Genomic DNA, 16330 nt, shown 5'->3' with positions numbered 1-16330 from the left:
TGCCTTATGGCTGGCTGACAGCAAAAGGGGCCCTGTGCTATTGCTCTTGAGATGGGCAGAGAGCAGAAGAATTCCCATCTGCTGAAATCTGCTCTGGGCAGCCCACAGCATGCTCTTCTGCATGCCACCAGCTGAAATTCCCTGTCAGAAAAATATTTCAGGTTGATGAGAACTTGTCTTTGCCAATGGAAAATGAAAGTGATCTGGGCTCAGCTCATTCTGAGGAAGAGGTTTCACACATTTAGCTTCTAAGTGGGTCTACAGGGAATGTCACTCAATTTCCCTCCAAGTCTGCTGTTTTCCAAGAGTTAGTTTCCAGCATTCTTCTCCCCTTAGCCTATTTTTCAGGTCTGAATTCACTGGGGTACATTTCCATAATTCCAGGCCAGCTTTCTTTTGGCCAAGCCCTGATATGCATCACTGATCATGTATAAGGCAGAGGAAACTGGGAGAGAACTGGATGCCCAGGGGTGAAATCAGCTTCCAACCTACACCCTGCTGGCAGTAGTGCTCAGGATAAGAAAACAGCTGAGCTGGCTGAAATGCAGTGCTTTGGTTAGTGTAGCAAACCACAATGAAACCATCAGATTTCATGAATGTCAAGATTCTAAACATTTTGAATTATTTCCCTGACTCCTCATTTCTGTTACATAAAATAACATTACAACAGTAATTTCAGCCCTGAACTAACTAAGATGTGATGTGTACAAACATACCACCAGCTTCAGAAGGAGACCAAGTGGGTTTTCGTGAGGCTTGTAAATCCTTGATCTAAACCAAATTTACTCCCAAACTTCACACAACTGTTTTAACAAAGTTACAGCAAATTCCCTGCATGTCCAATCTCATAATAGCTGAAGACAGTAAGAGGTCCTTTCCACCCTGCAGCTAAGGCTCAGCCCTGGGATCATTTCTTGCTCTGCTGTTAATGTTATCTAGACTGGTTGCTGAACTTTGCTGCTTACTATCCAAGAGATCACCTAGAGGTGAGGCTCAGCAGGGGCATAACAATCCCCGTATGAGTGCTCCAAGGCTGTTGCCAGTACAAAATAAAGCGGAACAGCTAAAAGCACCTTTGGTGACTGTGAGTTCTTGAACAACTGCAGGTTATTGCAAATTAATACCTGGCTTCTCTCCAAATTCAGGCATGGCTGATCATCAGCTCACAGTATACAAAAAAAGCTCTTAAACGGGCAAGGCAGATTGCTGGAGGAAGGGACTTGCTGGTCTATCTGCAAAGATGCATGCTGTCTGCAGGCCAAGGGTTTAATTTCTGCATTAGTGGTTGGCCTGGGGCCCATGTTGTGTTTATACTCAGAGCACATACTGCCTCGCACTGAAGAAGTGGCTTTTAGAATTTACTGGAGCATCAGGAATTAGTAACAAACTAGTAGCATTCTGCATCTCCTCCTCAGTTTAGGCAAAACTCTGTAAAGACCAAATCAAGAGTTTTTTCCCAAAGACCCATTCCTAGAATTTACCGTTATTCTGCTACAAGCTGGGACAGAGCCCTGAGAATATTTGGAGAGCTGTGTGAAGACGTGCAAAAAGGACATTATCCATAAAACACACACTTACAGGTTTAGGAGTTAGGAGCTTAAAGTTAACAAGGTAACATCTTGTACCAGTTATTAGTGCAGAGAACTTCACCAACCATTCCATTCTGAACACAACCTGTGGACACCTGATACCAAACACATCAACCATTATTGCTACCTCCAATGTGTATATTGCCATGCCAGCTGTATCATAAACCCCGTTCCTTTGATATATGGAGAAAGACCCATGGTGGATACCATTGCAGTAGGAGTCCTGTACCTGGATTTCCCTGAGCCATGGAGTCATAGATGAGTTTGCAGGTCTTCAGCAAGATGGCAATTTTCTTTTCTGGAGAGTAGGTCTTATGCATGGTCGTGAACTTGTGAAGGATCTTTTCCAGCACAGCAGTTTCAGGCACACTGGTTGTGACGCCCAGGTCAGTGGTAGTTGTGTTTTGTATCACAAGTTGGTTCTCTTTCAGCTGCTGTAAAGTTCCATCTTTGTTGTGTATTTCTTTTAAGGAAGAATTAATGGCTTCCTTTAAAGGTTTCAGGACACACTTGTACAAAGCTGTCTCCGCAATCACTTCTGCATAGAGAAAGGAGAACAGAAAAGCACATAATAAATAGGCAATACAGTAATACAAGAGCAAGTAAAAGTCCTAAAGAAGCATGTGGTTGGTTATTCAAGCACTGCTATATAGCTTTGAGAAGGGAACAAAAACTACATCCCAGAAAGTAAACATTTCATTACCAACACTCTCCAGAAGTCCTAGATGGCCTTGAGATGAACATCAGTGTGTGGTCTCTGTCACTGGAGCTGTAGGGAGACCTCCTGCTACCTCCTGTTCTCTTTGCCTGACTCCTGGCTGACCAGCATGGCTTTGCCAGGCAGTAGGAAAGCCAGCTCTGGGGAGAGAAGAGGGACCTCACCTAACTGTGATATCTTTCACAGCCTTGCCCTTGTAGATGCCCAGATGCAATTCATCTCATGTCCCTTCTGATCTCTCCTTCTGACTTGTTTGAGATACTCACTTTGGAATAAAATTAATTTCACCCTCAAAGCATCTCTTTCTTTCCTCAAAGCAGCTGCAGCCACCAGCTCAGAGACAAACACAAATATTTGGTCAGAAGTTTCTCATCATGCCACCTATGGAGGAGGAACTAGTATGAGTGGGTTGAGCAGTTGCTTAATATTTGGCTGAAGATGAAGCATAAGAGACTGTGAGGAAGTCTGTTGTCTGACTCCTAGAAACCAGAGGTAACTCTAGAGAACTAGAGGAACAGCAAGAGATCCTCTTGTTGCACTGAGGCAGAAAGGTTATTGGCAAAAGGGTTCATCTGCTCTGGCAGTGAGGAGTGAACCAGAGGGCAGTAATATTTATGTATTCAAAATGCAGCTACTTTAAAGAATCCAGAGAATCAATCAGCCTGAAGCAGGTGAAATTCAAGTGGTAAATCAGGGAATCCCTGTCCTCTGCAGAAAACAGTCCTGTCAAGGTTGACTGGCCCACATCATCCTGTTAAGGAACCCTCAGTGAAGAGGGTTAGATACAGGGTTAGAACCAGGCACGTCCATGGGAAGGTGGTGGGATACTTGCACACATGCAGCTCTACCAAGCACAACAAGGACACTTCTTTCTTCCTCCTTTTCACTTTCACTAATCAAGATACACAACAGACTTCTCTGTGCTGCCCCCACACTCCATACCTTGAAGAAAGAGGTTATTAGGACCAAGATTGAAGGGGTTACACAAGGTGCATGAGAAGTGAAACTGCAGGTTCCCTTTCCTAGCTATGGCAGGGGCTGGCTGCAGGTCTGTTATGCTGGGGATCTGCAGGATCATGTGAACCCTTTACTGGAAGAGAAGCAAATCAGCAGACTCGGCTGAGACTGACAGTGGACTGCCTTTTAGTCCTAGTTCACCACTTAGCCGAGTCCCACCTAATACTGGAGCTGCAGGATCTCCTAGAATCCCTGGCCACTCCTGTGGTTCACTCCACATTCTGAGTCTTCCAGCTCCAGCTTGTTTTAAGCTGACTTAAGGACCCACAAATAGCTCTGCATTAGTTCTCAGGTCCTCAAGAAACAGTTTTAATCTTTCAAAGGAGCATGTGTGTGTGTGCATGCATGCTTTTTCTGGCTGTACAGCTTTCACTGGGATAAAAAATCCTACAGCTCTTTTTATATTCCCTCATGGATGTGCATTAAACAGACCAGTCCAGTCCTTAGCAAGGAGAGAAGTAGCACATTATTCCCTTATAGGATATGAATGAGAAGCAATGAAACACCTGTAAACAGTTAAAAATAATATTTTTGTTCCCCAAAGGCAAATTATATCTATGGCAAAGAGGTGAACACCTAATTTTGGAACTAGCAGTAGTCTTGCAACAGACAGCTCTTCTGTACCTCTGAGCTCTGAGAAGCACAAAACAGAATCAAGTCATTCCTCCAACCTGCCACTCAAAATCATCATAGTCTTGTCCCTTCCTGTGAAACAGTGATTGACCTCTAAACTGTATGCCATGTGCAGGGAGTTCTCCATCCTTGTAGCAGAGCAGCGGATGTGGAAGGTCATGGGAATGCAGCTGTGAAGGGGAAAATTTACCTTTTATGTTTCCAATTAATTCAGCTCTGTGTGTGCAAACCTATGTGTATATATAAACACATACACACACACACACACACACACACACACACACACACACATACACATACATGTATGTCTCTCATACACACAAACACACGTCTCTTCTGCTTAAGCTAGTCCCTTTAAAACATTCATTAAGGGATTTTTGGATTTTTCCCCTCATTGGCCTCCAGGTTTTAGAGTTGTTCCTCCAAGTGTTTTTTCAACCACAGAGCAGACTTCAAATCATGCTGCTTAGGTTTTAGGAGATAGTTTATAATTCTGTAAAGCAGAGCCTGTGTCTGCATAATTCTGTCTCCCTCCTCACCTTCCCAAACCATGCCCAGGGATGAATAAACCACAGTTACCTACCTAACTGTTCCTCGGTGTAGGAGGCTGGATCTATCAGAGATTTCAACTCGGTGCTCTGCACTAAGTAACTCTTCAGCTGTGTCATCATCAGCCGGATCTCTTGTAGCATCTCTGTGCTGGAGCTCTGCTTTGCCATCATCTCCAAACTGTACACTCTGTAGTCCCGCACCAGGTTGCCAAAGTATGAGTCCTTGTCCTGTGCAAGCTCCACAATCTTCTTCTGCAGCTTTCTGTCACTAGACAAAAAGACTGTGAAGACATTGGACAGGTTCACCAAGGACAGCCTGTTTTTGGCCTTGGCCAAGATCACGGAGCGTGTCTTTTTGCCAGATGAACTACTCAGTATCTCCAGGTCATCCTCTGTGCTGCTGGTGGAGTAGGAGTCTGGCTCAGATGTTGATGCCTGAGCCATGGCGCTGCCTCCCAGGTCCTCCAGGGACAAGCGTGAACCTTCCAGCTCAGCTGAGCTGACAGATTTGTGGCCATGTCCTGGTTCAGTCTTGGTGTGTGTGCAAGTGGCACCACCCGTCATCGTAGCTGGGCTGCCCTTGCACACAGCCTGCCCAGTAGCCACAGCTATCTCTCCCACTGTTCTTTGCTTTGGCTGGCAGGAGCTGGGGATCCTTGGTACCTTGGCAACCCTCTTCCTTCTTGGTGGTGGGATAGGAGGCGACTTTCCTTTCTCAGTGGTATTGCTTTGTATCTTAGGCATGTCCTCCTTCTTCTCTGCAGGTTCAGGCTTTGTCTCCTGAAACTGCGATACAGCCCTTTTGGGAACCTCCCCAGGCATTTCTACAGCCTTTTTGCACAGCGATGTTTTATCTCTGCTCTCTGCACTTGTATCTTGGTTTTCTTCTGTCCCTTCCCCTTCCAGCAATTCACAACTTTCAGGATTACGAGCACAGATCTCCTCTGAGGTCCTCTCACTCAGCCGCCTCCGCGGGGGAACAGAGGGCTGAGAGCCCTTCTTGGGGCATACTGCCAGGGGCTCATTGGCCAAGCAGCTCTGCTTCCTTTCTTCTTTATCGTCACCGCCCTCAATTTTCATTTCCTCAATGCTCTTTCCCAGTGGCTTAATAAGTAGCTTGTTTTCTTCACAGGCAGTCATGGGGTCCTGTGGGAACTTCAGAGAAGATTTCTGAATGAGAGCTTGAGAAGGGGGAGGGGGAGGAGGCCTTCGAGGAGACCTCCTTTCAGTAAGCATGGTGGCAGGGGGGACATCAATGCTCCCAGAGTGGCCTTTAGGAGAAGGTACATCTGGAGGACAGGGATTATTGCACTCTTCTATAAAAATAGGATTCACAAACCACAGCCTGTCATTTCCTATTGACAGCTCAATTTCACATGAGCAGTGGTTTGTGCTACTTGCAAAACACTGGGTAGATCTTAAATGGTCTGCCTGGGCAGTGCTGAAAAGAGAGTCTTTTGCAGGGTGGGATAAGTCCTGTCTTCTGTGGTTTAAGTAGGAATCCCAAAAATCTGTCAAAAAAAACCAAAAAACCAAAACATAAAAACACAAAAGACAAAAAGAAAATTGAAAAAAAAAATCTGAGAGAATTTCAGCTGCAAATAATATGTAGAAAACCTACTTATTGTTAAAAGAAATGGTACCCAAGTTTCAATGTTAAACTTTCAAACCTCTGCACAAAACAGCGTGAAGAAAGAGTTGCCTGTTTATGCATGTGAAATTCTTCAAGCCAGGGGATAAGCTCAGAAGCTTCAGCAGAATTCTCTCCCCTATCAATTTTAGGACACTTATCTAATGAAAGATGTTAATGCTCTTCAGCATTTTCAGTATTAGCAGGAGGTACAAGTAAGAGATACGAATGATTGTGAAAAGAGATCTGTGCTTGTTCAGTGATCACTGCCCTCCAAATGCAAATAGCTGTGGATACCTGAGGAGAGCATGTGAAGACCCCAGGCAGGTTACATCTGCCTCTTGCTCACAATAGTAAGGTGCAGGTCTGAGATAGATAGCCAGGATCCAACATGCACCAGGAGACACCAGCTGAAGATGACTCTACTATGCAGCAAACTCATGTGGCAGTCTGTTCTACATAGAGGTCTGATGCTGCCTGGCAGTATAATCAGTCTGGAAACTGATTATATGATTTTAAACACCTTCTCCAGATTAGTATTACCATTAAAGTCTACAGTTCTGGGTGACTGTTATCTATAGCCATGGCCACTCTGCCTTGCACCTTGCCTCAAGACTGTCTGCCTGCAGGTGGCAAAGAGAAAAGATGATGCAAAAGACTGTACACAGGAAGGATGTATAATGAAGGACTAAGGAATAGTTAACTACTTCAGTGCCTTCAATTATGACTGAAAAAGAAAGATGGTGTTTCACATGCAAGTAGAAATTTCTGTCAGAAATCTCTTATTATGATTTGTCTTATTAATAACTCTTTAAAAAAAATGCAATGCATTGGTACCTTTTTTAATAGATTCAGTATCACATGCAGCTTTTGTTCTTTTCCCTGAAGGTGAGGTTTCAAACCTGCCTTAAAAGTCTGATTGCTTTTAATCAATATTAAAGCTGCTGATCCAGGGTCCACTACCGGAAGCATCAGGAAATGGGATCCAGCTAACCTCATATGATCTGTCCAAGGAAAAGGGTATAAACCTCTGAAGGTATTCACTGGATGAGAACTGTATAGATTCCCACAGATTTAGGGATAAGGGGAAGATGGGAAATCCTGGAAACACAAGGATGCAGATAACTAAATAACTATGTCACCATGCTTGGTCCCTAAACACAGAGCTGACACTGATGGTACACATTTCTATGTGGACTTCAGAGGACACAATGGGGCTGCCACACAATGCCAGAACCCTGCCCTGTGCTTGGTGTCAGGAGTGTCATGCTGCCAAAACATGACATGCTGGGCCTGAGAGAGGACAGATGGGGCTGCACACGTATGGGATGGCCCTCAGTGCTGAGCATACATCAGTGCTGAGCAGCTCTCAGGTCAAGAGGTGAGCTAAAAGACAGTCTATTCCCATCATGATAAAACTGCCTATTTTAGCTTCTCACAGCCGAGGTTAGTGTCCATGACAAATTCAGCTTTATAAGAATGTCAGCATATTATCTTAGGCTGGCTGACATTAGAACAGCTTTATTCTCTGATTTCTTACTGTGAGAGAGGAGAACAAAGAAGCTTAAAATAATAGTGTTGCTAAGAACAACAGCACTCTTAACAGAATTTGGGAGTAGGCATGCAGATGCAACTACACATACTAACACCATGCTGCCAAGCCCCTCACATCTGAGGCTGCCTTAAGCTCTCCAGCTCTACTTGGTATCAGCAAATGCAGGACAGAGGAGGTTGTTTTAAGTCAGAATATAATGCTGTGAAGCCTCATGGTCCTTATGGGAAATGGTGAGTAAACCAATCTACAGGCAGGAAGTTGGTGATTTTTCTCAGTAGTGGTCAGGATAAGGCACTGTGATGAAAATGCAAAGCACCACTCAGACTGGGAAGGAACAGATGATGTGGCTCTACCAAGTAACACAGCTGCTTCAGAGCAGGCATTTCCCAGCACAGCTACACTGTATCACACTGCAGAGAAGGCCATTTGATCATCTCCCATTGCTGTCCTGCATCTTCCCTTATCTTGCACTCTGGGAGGGATAATTAAGCAGTTCTTGGAGTCTTTGGCATGTCTGTAATGGTATGTACTCTTTGTGCAGTGCAATCATGCTAATTCTCCTGCTAAAATAACTCCTGTACCAGTGAGGTCAGGACTAGAGGGCCTGCAGTATGTCCTCTGTGACAACATACAGAACAGCCAGATCCTTTATGGAGCAATTCAGCTTGCAGATAGACATCTTACTTCTATCCCCTTGAAACACGATTTACTTTTAAATAAATACAAAGGAACATATGAGAATTTCAGACAATGCTTTGCTTCCTTTGGAAGTGCCACTTTGGGCAGCACTTAATTGTTTGTGTACCCATTTATATTCACAAAATTTTGTTCCAGGAAGCAATAAGCAGCATCTGTCAGTAGCTGAGCCTGTTCAACTCTACTAAGACAGCATGGCACTTCAGGAAGCTAGCATCATTTCCCAGGAAGACTGCACACAACAGCAGGCTTTTTTTCTCTTGTCAGAAACTTGCCTGGTATGAAATAGAAATAAGTTTCCAAGCCTCACTACTTTTATGACCACCAGTACAGGAGAGAAGGAAAAAGACTACAACCAATATTGCTTTGGTACTTGTACTTTAACTAACCTTTTCCTTCAGAAGTTGCTGGAAACTGTTGTCTCTGCTGGCTCAAATTAGACTAAGGTTGCAGATTCATGATACACTTCCTACATTTTAATCCAAATTTTTAGACTTGTTATAAAAAATTAAGTTTGCAACTTGTTATCTCAAGTTGTAAAGTACCTTTTTGTCAGCAATAAGTGCTGGCTGGACATTCATATAAAAGGATACTTTGACAAATTGCAACATACTCAAAATAGAAGATGCTGACAGTGTTAGAGGCAAATCTGTTGGCAAAATTCAGCAAAGCTTCCTGAACTGAAACCAGTGGGGTTTTCCCATGCTTCCTGGGAGGTTTGATGTAGAAGATCCAAAAATAGTGAGAGTGCTCTAATAACTATCTCTAAACGGGCTAACTCTTCAATTTTCTCCATTGGCTGTTTTCAACACCTGAAAAAAACTGAAAAACCAAGGAGCATGAAAGTGGCTAACTGAAGTAGCTGTCTCAAGTGGAGTGTGTTAAATTAAAAGGAATAGAAAGAAGACCTCCTTTAGTTAACAGAACTGCTTCTATCTGTAACTTTATACATCTCATCTAAAATTTGCTTGTTTGGTAGTGTCACTAAAAATAATGTTCTTTTTCGCATGTGATTAGTGTGAGGTGAGAGAACATGTTGGGACGATACATATTTCTCTACCAACTAGAAATCCTGCAGGAGGAAGCAGAAATATCAAAATTCAAAAATATCACACTTTCATCAGCATTGCCCCCACACATCAGAAGGAGAAGTTGCAAAGGTGTTTTCCATATAGCTCAGATACCAGCTACTTTCAATGTGTATAAATTATCCTGAGAGGCCATGCTGCACTTTAGCTGGTGAAAGCTGCAGCTCACCCAGACTGTAGGTACCACACCCTGGACAGAGATCCAGGTGGAGGTTTATGGCCAAAGGGGCAAGTGCCCTTTTTGTCAGCATCCTGCTATGAATGTAAAGATCATAAACATCTTCCTCGTGCATTCAGACCTCTGTAGCTATTCCAAAGACAATAGTGTATCTAGCTCCCAGTTGCATTATGTCTGTGCAAGGCACCATTGTTCTCACAAGTCCAAGTGAAAATCTGACTGCTTTGAGGGACTTACCTATCCCCAGACTAGAGATAATTTCAAGGTCTTGAAAGCTCCTGGCTTCTAATATTGCTTGTGGCAGCTTCAGGGTAAAGGGCAATAAATCCCTGTAGAAATGAACACAATGAAAAAACAGCAAAATGATAAACCCACAATTGTTAGGCACTCCATACTTGGTTTTAGTGATTGGATTGGCTCACAATTTCAACCATGTTCTGCAAAGTCATGGCTGGTAAGGAATTATGGACATTGTGCCAGCCTGGGTTGCTCTGATTTTATGAAAGATCATCAGCTTTTGTGGTGATGCTTTATGCCATAGCACTGACTTAATTACTGTGTCCTGGCTCTGTCCTCTGAAAACAGCAGGAATGCCTCTCACCTCAGGGGAGGCCACAAATACCTTCCCATTAAAAGTGAGGTGCTGCAAATTGTCATTATTTTAATTAGAAAAGCCAATCTTTTTCTTGTGGAAAGAATTTGAAGTCCTTTTTCTTTCTGTTTACCACTCTCTCACTACTTTGCTTCCTCTTTTAAAAATCTCTGTAAGTGTAAGGCATGGGTAAACAACAAGGCACAGAGGGATTGGTGGGAGGAAGACCTTGCCTGGGGAAGGGTAACCCCTGGGTGAAGGCACAGACAGTGAGGAAGTGCTGCATGACACTGAGAAAACACATATCCCTCTAATTCTCCACTCTCAGACTTCTGAGTACATGGTTTCTGGAAAGTTGCTGTATTTCTACAGAAGAAAAAAGATAATTTCTCAGAGGATGTTGGCTGGGTTTCACTGAAACACACCCTAAGTCTCAAGCCATTTAACAGAGCACTTGGTCTGCCAGTGAACTGTTTAGATTTGCCACCTGCCTGGTGACAATTTGCTAATCCTGTTCCTGCCTCAATTCCCATTCTAACAAGGACTAGAAAAGCCAGTCCCTCAATGATAACAAGGAATGATGCAGGATCATTTTACACATAAAAACTTTTACAAAATGTTCTACATGATACAAGGAATTGTTATAGAAAAAACTGGCCTTGTGTGTAGGAGGTCTCTGCTACACAAATGCACATCCCAAAAAAGCACGACTGCAGACCTATCTGTTGACAGATGAATGCAGGAGATGCATGTCATTATTTCTGACCTTTTTAACAGATACAAACTTTACTGATGTTTTGTGTTCTCCATGGGTTGTCTGTGCACTGAGCACTCTGTTGTCACACTGATATAAACTGATGTGATACATGGCTTATTATTTTTTCATTGCAGATACGAGGTTTAAAAGAGGAAGAGGGTCTATATACCTTCTGCTTTCTTTATTATTTTATATGCATGAATAGTTTTCTTCTTTTTCCTTTTTATCTTTTTTTAAAAATGAAACATATTAAGATCCAGAAATATTAGGACATCGCTCTAATAGAAAAAAAATCTGGCTTTATTAATGGGGCACTCTTCATTGCTGAAAGGTCAGCAGCTTGCAGACCAGCCACCAAGTCACCTATTACCTACAGGCAGGTAACATATCCAGGCCAAAGTTTTTTTTGAGAAGAGCCTATCAGCCCTGAGAAGCTGTTTCCAGCTATTCATAGACAATTTACTACATCCCTGTTCTCAAGCCTCTACATTTACCATCATGGAGAGCTCCTATGAGATGCCAGCAAATGGTAGGTCAGGGTCTTTTTATTACCTGCTTCTCTCAGAAAATTATTCCCTTTTTGTCTTGTCTTTTGACAGTAGCCTGGAAAATCACATGAACCATCTGAATGTATATTTGACACCCAAAAATAATATCTGTAACAGGAGCTAATAGGAGAACTTTTCTTTATTTATTTCTTTCTGAAACTCTTTCTCAAGCCATGATCCATTTTGCAGGAAAACAGAAGTAAGCATATTTTCTCTGTCACCAGCCACTTACTAGAAATGCCCAATTCTATTTTGCATTTGGGCTGTTCTTTGCTTTGGTGAGAAAGACATTTTTATAATGATCCAGGAGTTAACTTATGTCCATTCTATAGGGTCTACACACATCTAGATAGATAAATGTCTATTAACTGATGGGGGTGAGGGTGGGCATGGCTTCTTGTGTGCAGGTAAGAGTTGTGGCTCAGTACTGTTGAATTTGGCTGGCTGCAGAATCAGCCCACAGAATAGCGGGGGACTGGCTGGATAAGCTGTAGCACACTGTATCCTACCCAAGACAGACTGTTCCTACTGTTTGACCTAACCAAGTGACTAATGTGACTGCCTTGTAAACATATCCTGAATCTGCTTTCTCCTCTTAAAAGGAAATAACTACTTTAAGAGTCATGTAAGTTTTTACAGAGGAAGTCAAAAGTCTACAACCAACTCACAACCAGGCCTGCTGCAGCAGGGATGGGGTAAGTAGGTGGAGGTATTACTGCAGTATGCTAAGCACAGGGACACAGATTAGAGCAGGCTGCAGATATATGGGTTTAATTACACAGAGGGGCTCATCAGCTGTTGATCAAACCTTGCACTGGTGAAAATGACATTACAGGTTTTTCCCATCTCTGTCCCCATTATGCTTGGTATTTCTCTGCTGAGAAAACAAACACTTTGTTTTAATTTTAAATTTTAGCTAAGGAACATACATTGTTTCAGGACTACTTTCCTTCACAGATTAGCTATAGGTGACTAAGTGCTTTGAGCTGCCAACAGGCAACAGTCCATTAGTAGGTTTGCTAAGTTGCCACCAGGTGTGTGTGTGTGTGTATTCTTAAAGCTTTAAATAAATAGTTAACTCGGGGCCCTTCTTCCTCCATGCCCTCCTAGCCTCAGTTCCATGCCTCTGCTCTTTGTGGAAGCAGCCCTAGGGACAAAGGTTCCAGCTGCAAGGGCAGCTGTGCTTGTGGGTGATCTGGCTCCAATGTAAATAGAAGCATCTGAAATACCTTCTGGTCTGGCAGGCTGGAGTGTAGCAGAGGAAACAGAGGGGTCTGTTCTGGGACTGGGGAAGGGCAGACCAGAGGGGAGAGTAAAATGGCTGTGCTGTGGAACAGATGAATCCAACTCACCTGCTGACACAGTAGAAGGCAACCAGCTTGAAAACATCCTCAAATACAAGGACAGATCCTTCCAGGTACAGGACTGGTGAAAAACAGAAAAGACAGTCAGCAGCTGTTTTCTTTGATATGATAAAAAACATAGGAATGTTTGGCTGACACATGTTGTGCTCTGTGACTGTCCAGTAATTGCATGGACTAATATGATGAAGTGTAAAGCACTGGCTTCAGGTGGCCAAATACAACAAGATTCTTCAGGGAGAACACTAGAGAAGAAATATCTCAGCCTGGCTTTCTGAAGAGTTAGCTCAAGGCATCCAAGTGTTGTGACACTAACAGAAACAATGGGAAGGAAAAAACCTCCCAGGTCGCTTTCAAAGCAATCCTTACAAACTCATCTGTCTCTAAGGATGTGCCTAGCTGCGATACATAAGGGTCTGAGCTTGCGGCTCTCCATACTGGAATCTGGTTTGGTCTGGATGGACAAAGTGCTTTAAAGAAAAAAAAAAAATAAATAGAAATTACTATTTCATTACTGTGTGTATGGGCTCTGACCTGGGTCACATAGGCAGTGTGAGCACAGCCTATTTGTACCTCTTCCGTCTTCTCCCTCCCATGGTGTTATTCAGTGACTGCACTTTCCTTTAAGTGGCAAAATACAATCCACCATATTGTAGAGCTCTTCAAGATTACCTTCTTTATAATGACATCCGTTTGGGCACTGTATAGCCTAAATCTCACATAGACTATACTATACACTATAGAACTTTTGGCTTTAAAAGAAAAAAATCGATGGCTGGTGGAGAAAGTTTAACCGACTGATAACCCAAGGCAGAGAGAAAGACCTGAACCTGCAGGAGAGATGTGTCCGTCTTTATTTCTGCTTTATAGTCTCACAAACTCCATGCCTGTTTGTGCACAACACCCCCACAACAGACATTGACAAAGATAAGGAAATCTGCAGTGAATTGTCAGAAATGCCCACTTACTGGTGATGAAGAACCATCCCAAAGCTGCATCCCAGAGCTGCCACAGAAACATGCCAGGAGTCCCTGGGGAGCAGCACCAGCTCCCACCCCCACTGCACTGCCCACAGATGCACAGCATCTTCCTCCACACTGTTCACAGGTCAAAGCTGTGGACACAAAGCTCAGCTATTGTGATTCAGTTTCCTCAGTCAGCCATGACTAACAGCCCTGTGAGCCGTCTCCAGCCCCTTGACATGCCTGCCTGGTGGTTGGTCTCCTGCAAAGGGCCTCCAGCGCCTGCAGGAAGGAGACATCTGCCTGGCTCTCCTCTCCCTCACCTCTGTGCCCTGGCTCTTGTTTTCCAGCCAGCAGATAATCCCCCTGCAAGGAAATGCTCAAGATTGTCTCAGGTTCATATCTCATTCCCCAAACCAGGCATTTCCTCCTTTTACTTCTCCCTTTGTTCTAGCCCAGGCACAGCAGGTTGCTATTTTGGGCTGAATACTCCAATGTAGGCATTTTTTTTATGGAGATGAAGGCCATGTAATTCTCAACAGTCATTCCTCGCATCAGCTTATGTTGGATCAGCATGAACAGTTTAACCTCAGTGTATGCACCCATACTAGACTGCAATGTGGAATTTAAAACATACTTCAAGCAAAACAATCCCTTTCCCTCACATTTCTCTCACAACTGGAAAAATCATGTTTGGCAAGTTTTTTCTTTTTCCATAATAAGAATCATATTTCAGACAGGGATTTTCATTAAAAATATACCATGAACAATCTCTGTAGTTTGAAATTCATCTGCTTTGCAGTTCTGACACAGAAAACAAAAATAAAGACAAAACCCAGTCCTGTTCTGGAGAATGAACCAAAACCCAAGAGTCTGAATTCACTAGAATCTCCAGCTATTAAATATAGCCCTTTGTACAGATGATGGTTTTAAGGGGTTTTTTTTTTCTGTCAAGAACCACATGTTCACTTTGGCATTCTGAGTAGCAGGTATACATAAGAGACCAGGCTGTACCTGTACATGATCACATACATGAGCAAATTGTTTGGATTGTTTCTGTGCCAGGAAGCTCTGCCACTTGGGAGCTTGAATGTTAGACAAAAAAATATTAGTCTGAGTGGCTCTGTGTCAGGAGTTTCCATATATAAGTGCCTTGCCACTGCATAGCTATTTCTCCTCACATATATAGTTAAATTGCATGAAACACCACAAATCACCAGGAATTCTACAGCTAAGGAAGACTAGGTACAAAAAGCAGCTGAAGCTCAAGGATAGAAGTTTGCAGCAGGTGGTATGTATAAATAGGACTGTCCCTGCTCTGGGAGGTCATAGAAGGTAACAAAACCAAGCATATTTCTCAGCAGGCTAGAATTCATCATACAGAGACCCACAGCTCTCCTGGGACATTTTTGGGCAGCCTGCAAACAAGTAAGAACAGATGGAAGAATAGTAAGGATAGTGCTTTAGATGTGTCATTAGTTGAGGTACTAACACCATCAGGACCAATACTCAGCCCAGAATTTATTCTGAACATTGGCCATGTCAAACAGCCTGCATAGGGTTGCCATGGCTACTTGGATCTACTCCCAGCACAGTACCCGTGGGGGAAGCCTTGCAAGCTCCTGTGGGGAACATCTTCCTTGGGAGAAAATTTAATAGTTGTCTCTTAACCTGTTTTTTTCTAGACACCTGCTGACACCAGCAGACATCACTGATAAGTAGTGCTTTTCTTTTGGATGGCAGATGATAGTTCAATACAGGAACTTTTGTAGGAACGGTTGTCATTCACCTGTGGAGACCATTATGTGCACCCTGCTGCATGTTTCTAGTTCTTGGAAAGACACAGCAATTTTGTACAGCTCAAAGGGCTCTGCTGACTGTTGGGGACAATATTTCTCTCCCCCAGAGCCATTGCTGCCTTCAAGGTACCCTTCTCTGAGAAGACAATCAGGAAGAGGAAGAGGTGATTTTCTCTGGCTGTGGGTGTGTTGTGGGTAGCTTGGGACACTTCATTGACATGAGAACTGCTGCTTAGGGAAGAATCGTGATGCTGCCATTTATAGGAACTCATGACTTTTGCAGAATCTTCAAGCAGACATCTGCCAGACTGCTGTAATCCTGATGAAAAGTACAGAGAAAAAAAATCACTTTTCTTGGGCTTGTAAAACCAGATACAGGGCACCTGAAGAGCAAGGAAATATCTACATCTCACCACAACAGTGCCAGTATGTCAAGAATATGATCAAAAGCAAGAGAAAAAATAGGCTGGGTTATGTGAGCCAAAGATATTGCCACAGCATATTGAGTTTTACCTGATATTTAGAAGCCCATTGAAAAATGTCACCTTCAGGAAATAAATGGGGAAATGTGTAGATCAGTGAGAAATTTTGAGTAGTCTGAAACAAAGAGATAAGAATTAACTGGATTTTTCTTATGAGTGACAGAAGCATTAGCA

General features: G+C 43.1%; 1 protein-coding gene and 1 long non-coding RNA gene across 5 annotated transcripts in view; one reads left to right on the top strand and one right to left on the bottom strand.

Moving 5' to 3' along the window:
- LOC111929873 (uncharacterized) overlaps positions 1 to 16330 on the top strand; it is a 69017-nt gene that overhangs the window by 9249 nt on the left and 43438 nt on the right. The gene's annotated exons all lie outside the window — the stretch shown is intronic.
- The window catches only part of RIN3 (Ras and Rab interactor 3), a 64765-nt gene that overhangs the window by 12524 nt on the left and 35911 nt on the right, over positions 1 to 16330 (bottom strand). For 2 of the 4 annotated variants that reach the window (XM_086893072.1, XM_086893073.1), the window contains exons 2-8: positions 16188 to 16271; positions 14119 to 14241; positions 13882 to 14027; positions 12905 to 12977; positions 9893 to 9984; positions 4541 to 6019; positions 1819 to 2127 (exon numbers count right to left, since the gene is read on the bottom strand). In XM_086893072.1, the coding sequence (XP_086749198.1) occupies positions 1819 to 2127; positions 4541 to 6019; positions 9893 to 9984; positions 12905 to 12977; positions 13882 to 13999 (2071 nt within the window). In that variant the 5' untranslated portion in view covers positions 14000 to 14027; positions 14119 to 14241; positions 16188 to 16271. The remainder of the gene's footprint in view (positions 1 to 1818; positions 2128 to 4540; positions 6020 to 9892; positions 9985 to 12904; positions 12978 to 13881; positions 14028 to 14118; positions 14242 to 16187; positions 16272 to 16330) is intronic. The other 2 variants (XM_023927678.2, XM_023927679.2) reach the window with 1 other exon arrangement.

The sequence above is a fragment of the Cyanistes caeruleus genome, chromosome 6 (assembly GCF_971803275.1).
Source record: "Cyanistes caeruleus chromosome 6, bCyaCae1.hap1.1, whole genome shotgun sequence".
In the NCBI taxonomy this organism is placed as follows: domain Eukaryota; kingdom Metazoa; phylum Chordata; class Aves; order Passeriformes; family Paridae; genus Cyanistes; species Cyanistes caeruleus.
Note: the sequence above shows the minus strand (reverse complement) of the source record. Positions and strands in the feature narration are given on the sequence as shown.